The sequence below is a fragment of the Epinephelus moara genome, chromosome 10 (assembly GCF_006386435.1).
Source record: "Epinephelus moara isolate mb chromosome 10, YSFRI_EMoa_1.0, whole genome shotgun sequence".
Classification (NCBI taxonomy): domain Eukaryota; kingdom Metazoa; phylum Chordata; class Actinopteri; order Perciformes; family Serranidae; genus Epinephelus; species Epinephelus moara.
In genome coordinates this window covers 2,205,110-2,212,135 of record NC_065515.1, presented here as the reverse complement: position 1 = coordinate 2,212,135, position 7,026 = coordinate 2,205,110, and the positions used below count along the sequence as shown (strand labels likewise).

Sequence of the window (7,026 nt, the reverse complement as noted above, 5' to 3'; positions counted from 1 at the left end):
GACCCACCATCTGACACCGGCACACTGTGAGGACAGAAACAGAGGGCTCTGTGGGGACGGAGCACCTGCTGCAGCAAGCCAACACGCCGTCTGTGGTCATTTTGACTTGACCAGCGGACTTCACTACAAGCTGATTGGCTGTTGAAACAGGTGATGTGCTTTAAAACCAGCCGTCGGCCATTTGACCAGCTGAGTGTCAGGTGACACCATCAGCCAGCTTGAGTCCAGCTCAGACACAGTTCACACCACTGACACTTTTCTCTCCAATGTTCTAAAACGGTTTTGTCTCGTTGCCGATCTACATCACGCTCGCCATGCCTCTTTTGATTCCATGGTGCTGGCATGTTGACTAAAATCACACACTGCAGCAACGTGATGCCATCGTTTGGTTCTGTGTAAAAATATGAAGGCAGCATGAAGAAGGCTTCAGACAACATCAGCTGAAACTGAGAAAGAAGAAGCCGCTGAGTCCAGAGCGAACGTCTGTTGAATACTCAGCGTCAAACTAACTTCACCACGATGCAGTGTGGCAGCTGCCACCGGACTGACCACAGAGTTTATGGTGCTGCTGTCGCGCTGTGCTGCTCTGTCTGTGTCCTTCTCTTAAGTCGCAAAGCTTTCAGTTATAAACATGTTTTCCACTGCGTAAGAAAATGGACGTGTGGCGTGAGAGTGTGAGAAAAGTGTCAGTTATCAGGCTTATGATCAATCATGAGTTGGCGGCTGTACCCGGTGCACGTCAAACTGAGAAACCTGAGCACGGCTCAGATTTTACATGCACTACCATACCGTAGTATTAGGAGCCCTGCTGATGACGAAGTCCTGATGACCCACTGACCTGTTGCAGTAATAGACGGCGTTCTGAGGGTTGATGGCGATGGCCTTTGAGTAAAACTCAACGGCAGCTGCAAAGTTCTCCACCTTCATTTGGTCGTTACCTGCAGATCGAAACACGTCACCTCAATACTGACAAATTCAATCCAGGACAGAAACCAAAGACATCAGGAGCCTCTTTAAAGACGTCTGAGTGAAGCAGCGAGGAAGAGTTTCCTCCTCACCATCAGTTTTGAGAGTCTCGGCCTCGGCTCTCTGTTCCTCAGTGAGGGAGTTTGGAGGTTGTGGAGAGGAGTTGTTGTTGACCCGAGACTCAGACGGGAGCTGCAACATGCACACAAACACTGTAAGTCAGTCATCACTGCCTCAAAATTCTTCAACATGTCCACATAAATGTCCCAGAAACACTTCTAACCAGGCTCGTTCACCTTGGCTGTGGCTGAGGCGAAGATCTCTGGTAACGTCATGGGAACGGCGAGGCTCTGGTCATCAGTCGAGACTTCAAACGCTGTCTCCAAACACTGGACAGCAACTGCAGAACGACAAACTCACTTTATTAACACACTGAGGAAACTATGATGAGACCAACGAAGAGAAAAGTCACGTTTAACAATCAGAGAACACATCAGAGTCATTCTTTGAGTAAAGACACCAAAGCTACAAGTGCTGCTGACCGTCTCCTCTTTACTTCACACATCTTTGATTTGGGTTTTTCAGCAGCAAAATAGGTTGAAACTGTTGAGACGAGGTTTATATCTTAGCAAGTATCACAGTTTGACATGTCCTGATCAGAGTCATTTTAGGGTGTTTTCACACATGGTCCTTTTCAGCCCTCTGAGTGGACTCAGAGCGTGTGTGGAATAAAAACAATAAATGTACAGTAGGTTAAGATCTTCCAGAATTTGGTTTATAAACACGTCGCTGCTCATTGGCTTACACCTCTGACACACCCACCAAACAAGAGAGAACATACCTCAAAGCCTGTTTCACACTATTTCGGTAAACATGTTGTGGCTTGGAAAACGTAGCAAAGCGTTGCACAATGTTTTAAGATTGAACGTGCCCCACAAACACAAAACAACTGCCAGTTTTCTACCAGGAAATGACTTATGTTGTTGTTGGCGCAATGTCACAGTGATTCTGTCTATAAAGATCATTTGGGCACAAAAAAAGGAAACAAAATCAGTCGCCCATTCAGTGTCTATAGACCCTTTAGGCCCGACGTCACGATGACATCATGTTATCAGCTGGAGGTGCAGCTGCCTCTCCCCCACAGGGCTGTAGGCTACATAGGAGTGTTAAAATGTGTTTGTCTTGTTGTGTTATTGGGAGCCAGAATAGAAGGAGTCATGGCTCAAAACCAGCCGCCACTGCCCGTCAACAAAAACAAAGACAACTATGGTTAAATGTGATAAGACCAAAGGACTGGACGGAGGCCATCATCAAAAATGCTCACATGTGACAGTGTCCAGAGTGCGCTCTGCTGCTCCGTCTCCACAGACAGAGTGTCCAGAGTGCACTCAGCTCAGTGCCCCCCTAATATAATGTAGGGGAAACACTGAATCAAGCAAGAGGACTAATGATGCCATTTTTTGAAATTATATTGTAATCGTAATCGCAAATCACGATATTGTCCACTCAAATCGCAATCGCACATTTTTATCAAATCGTGCAGCACTACCACTAAGCCACTGACGCCCCTGGGGGCTGTTCCTTGTTAAACAAAAAGGGTCTCGCCTTTTAACAAAAAGGTCGTTATAAACCCTTAATTCACTCAGTTAGATCCTGATCACGTGGATGTTGTGTCAACCCAAACATGACCAAACAACAGACTCAGCAGCTGAGATGTGACCGCCTCCTCAGACTAGAATACATCATGCAGTGCTACCACAACCTGTTAGTCGCAGTAAGAAATGGTGTCACCACCACACTGGTGATTCCACAATGTGTAACATGCTGCTGGTCTTTGTCGTGTGTCCTTCCTCTGATGACTCACCTTCCAGACTCTCCTGGGCGCCTGAGCTCAGATTCCCTGACTGGAGCTGATCATGGAGGAACTGGAGGATGGAGAAAGCGAGGCGCTTGTTGTCTGTCATGGTGACGGAGGCTCAGACCTCTCTGTGGTCACTGAGGGAGAGAGACCCTGAAAATAACAACAAGGAAGACAGTCAGCCGGTCACGTTATCACGTCACTATGAAGAATTTCACTGCTGAACGACGGTCTTTTCATAAAACTGGGTCGTCTGTGCAGTAAAAAGACACAAACACTTTATAAATCTGTGCTTCAGAACCAGATAAAAACAGAAAATGGGTCGTGGCATTTGATTTTGCTCGAGGATAGAAAACCTACAACTACCAGAATGCACTGCACCGCACCGGACCAGCTGGTAACAAATGATATCATTAAACTATAAGCTAAAATATGTTCCTGAAAACATGTGAGGAGAGAAACAGGCAGCACAGTAACAGCATCTTGGTTTATATTTGATCAGTGCTGCTTAGTTTGATCTTATTTCATTCAGCCTCCATGTTCACTGTGCAGGAAACAGTATGGTTCCCACTTCCTGTTCACAAACGCTGGCGATTACAGCGGGTGAGAATGTCAGGGTAAGCCAATCAGAGGCAGAGTAAAAGCTGAGTTATGCTTTGGCGTGCGAGACTTTTAATGAGCGTTGCATCTACGTGTGTTCATGTTATTAACACTGCATTCACTGCTTGATCAGCCCACAGTCTGTCTGTGAGCGACGGATTCACCTCCCTCACTAGTCGCTACAGTGGCGGGGAAATAAAATCAGTGAATCAGTAAATACAAACACTTGGTTTCATCCTGTGGCGCCGACATGAAAACTTTTTTAGTTCAGTAAATGTCTGCTGTCAGTCAGCCTGGTGAAGGCAGCCTGACCGGCCCATAGATGTATGATGGTCTGGCTTCTGTCCTCTCAGCTCTGCAGGAGCTGCTGCTGACACACCGCTGCATCTGTGCACAGTGATGCTGGCGGAGTTTTGCCGTGGGGTTGGTGGGTGGTGGGCACTGGTTAAACGGACAGAAGTTTACCACAGTTCATGGACACATACTGCCCTCACTGTTTGGATACAAAGCTGCATGAAAATGTGCGAAGTATCCCTTTATATGTCATGTTGAAAATTACTTCTGCTACTTTGCATTAAACTAGCTGTATTATATTTTATATGTGATACTTAGATATTTGTACATGAGGATTCTCTCAGTGTGATATTAGCACTGTTACTGCAGTGAAGGATGTGAATACTTCTTCCACCACTGCCTCCCTCACAACACACTGTCACACTCAGTTGAGCCAACCCCCTTTAGCATTAGCTTGTAGAACATTCTAGCAACTCAGGCTAAGTATAACTCCGCATGACTGTCTTAGTAATGCTAACACCTGACAGCTAACTTTAGCCATCTCGGTATTTGAATCATGATAACACAACAAACCGGCAGTAAGCAGACAATCAGAGCTGTGGGACGTTTCAAAGCAGCGCTGCCAGCTCACTCTGGACTTTAACTTATTTGTTTTATATTAACAAATATCAGCAGCTTGCTTTTAGCTTAGCCTGCTAGCATACCAACATAAAGACTCAGGGTAGTAGGCTGACACTGGCTCTGTTCGCTTTTGTGTACAGCTGCTTGTAAAATAAAGTTCATGCGAATCCCCTATCAAAACTCTGTCAGTTTAACGCTGCCTTGTATATCGGCGGGAGAAAGCAGATGTAGAAATGAGATTAAGTTCATGGGTGGAAGCCTGCATGTCTGTAGGTAGCTTCGGCTCACAGTTGGCTCATCTGGCAGCAAGTCATCTCAACAGATTGTATCTTAAACGTCGGATTTCTCATTTATGACAGCCGCTACATACCGTTAACTGCTACTCATTAATGTACTTTATATTCCGGGAGGGGGTCTGACCATTGGCCGAACCCTGTACGAGGCTGTTACTTGGTGTGTTTAACGTGTGCCGAATTGAAGAGCGGGTCTTGACAGTTCGTTACACATCTTCACTTTAGTTCTACCGTGCAGAGGGTTTCAGTCAGAAGCAAGGCCATGTTGTAGTACCGGAGTTTTGAAAGAGGCTTGGCGTGACGTGTTCTCCGAACCACAAACGGCACGATGCTAAGGGTTAGCGAGCTAGCTGGTCACATTACGTTGACCTAACACAACTGACCGTATATTCACTGAAACGTGTCGTGGTGTCTAATATAGCGCGAGGACACGGTGATGTGTGTTTCCTACCAGCTGTCTCTGTGCTTCAGGTTTGGATTGGCCCGGTAACGTTAACGGATAAGTTCACGTTAGCTCCGCTCCTTCGGGTAACTGTTGCCGTCATTCAGCTAGCTAATAAGCTGGTCGCATACCTGATGTCGTCATGCGTAGGCGCCGGTGCAGTGTAGTTCGTGACCGGCGTCCTACGGCACTGCCGGCGTCAAGTTAGAAAACTACCGGAAGTTTGGTAAACTTGCCTTCAGAATAAAAGCATTCAAAAATTGTTGTAATATTTCCCCCTTTTGTTAAAAAAAACTTCACTGAATACATTGAGTCTGTACATTCCAGATTCTCGTTATAAAAGTTGATGAAAATATATTTTACAATATAAAAATAATGTAAAAATAAATTAAATTACACAACAAATAAAATGTATAGATAAAAAAAGAACCTTCAGCGTCTGCTAAAAAAGATGGAATAAAGCTGGAATGTCCAAATAATCTAATCGTTTTTGCCAATTCAAAATTGATAAGTTTAACATTTTCAACAATTATCAAGTGTGTCTTAAAGAAAAGATGAGATGAGATAAAATAAGATAAGAAACTCACTCAAAGACCAGTGTTCATATGTGTTTATTATATTTTTAAAACGTATTTTGATTTTATTTTGTTTTTATTGTTATAAATCTGTATTATTAAAGATATCAAAAGAAGGTAGTCTTTAAAGCCAAATTATTTTGTGCATATGATCTTTTGCTTAAATAACTATCAGGTAAATTATGTACCTTTCATCAGATGAGAAATAGGGATTGTGAAAGATGAGATATATATCAGTTTCTGTTAGTGTGACATCTTCTGAAATGTTCTGAAAGGTTCCTCTGTAAATCAAACCACAAAGAAGTGGCATGAAAAATAATCTACAGACACACACTCAGTCGTTTCCCCCTCACCATGACAAAAATACCTCTAACTGGTTTATTATAATTTCAGCTACATCCACATACAAAAGGACGTGTATATAAGTAGCTGTATATATTATTTAATTTATTTTATTTCCCTCTAATTTTAAAATTTGTGTGAGATTTCAAATATCCTCTCAAAGTTGTCCAAACACCTGTCACATTACTCTGAGGATTCCCTTTCTCACAACTCATATGTACACTTCAGTTAAGAAAAGCCAAGTAAAGAAAAGAGAGGATTGTATCTAGAGGGACATTTTACAGATTAAACTATCAGCGCCCTCTGGTGGAGAAATCCTGTAACGCAGACACCATATTTCTGGATGACGCTGAACTTGTCTGACTGACAGAAGGAAACACTGACACTGTGTTTATAAGACACTGCCTGACAGGTGAGGTGAGGTCATCAGGTCATCAGGTCATCCTTCTACCTCACCTGTCTTTAAAAATCAAATCCATGTCTCATCACACACCATCACAGTCATGTTGATCATGTTTATCCCTGAAGCTCCTCAGGTCAGCACTGAGCTCTGTAAATGAGCTTCAACTTAGTTTAGTCTGTTAAACGTCCCTCTGGTCTTTATTTTATAACTTATGACAAAGAACATCAACGCTGGAAGGAAACACCCCGTCCTCCACCTCATTCACACTGTAATGCAGGATTTATACTTCTGCATTGGATCAACGCCGTACCCCACGCTGTAGCCTGACGTGCACCTCCCCAGAGATGTAACTCCACGTCACAGTGACGCAGACCTCCTGTCTGTCTCTTAGTGCTTGTAGTGCTTGTGTAAATTTAGTAAAGCACATAAATATTGCTTGTCACTATTCATTCATTCATCTTCTAACCGCTTCATCCTCTTGAGGGTCGCGGGGGGGCTGGAGCCTATCCCAGCTGACACTGGGTGAGAGGCAGGGGACACCCTGGACAGGTCGCCAGACTATCACAGGGCTGACACATAGAGACAGACAACCATTCACACTCACATTCACACCTACGGACAATTTAGAGTCA

General features: G+C 44.0%; 1 protein-coding gene across 2 annotated transcripts in view; it reads right to left on the bottom strand.

The window, feature by feature from the left end:
* Positions 1-5,240, bottom strand: part of sgta (small glutamine rich tetratricopeptide repeat co-chaperone alpha) — a 12,768-nt gene extending 7,528 nt beyond the window's left edge. For both annotated transcript variants that reach the window (XM_050055581.1, XM_050055582.1), the window contains exons 1-5: positions 5,084-5,240; positions 2,831-2,977; positions 1,263-1,366; positions 1,059-1,158; positions 839-938 (exon numbers count right to left, since the gene is read on the bottom strand). In XM_050055581.1, coding sequence (XP_049911538.1) covers positions 839-938; positions 1,059-1,158; positions 1,263-1,366; positions 2,831-2,930 — 404 coding nt within the window. In that variant the 5' untranslated portion in view covers positions 2,931-2,977; positions 5,084-5,240. The remainder of the gene's footprint in view (positions 1-838; positions 939-1,058; positions 1,159-1,262; positions 1,367-2,830; positions 2,978-5,083) is intronic.
* Positions 5,241-7,026: the final 1,786 nt, after the last annotated feature.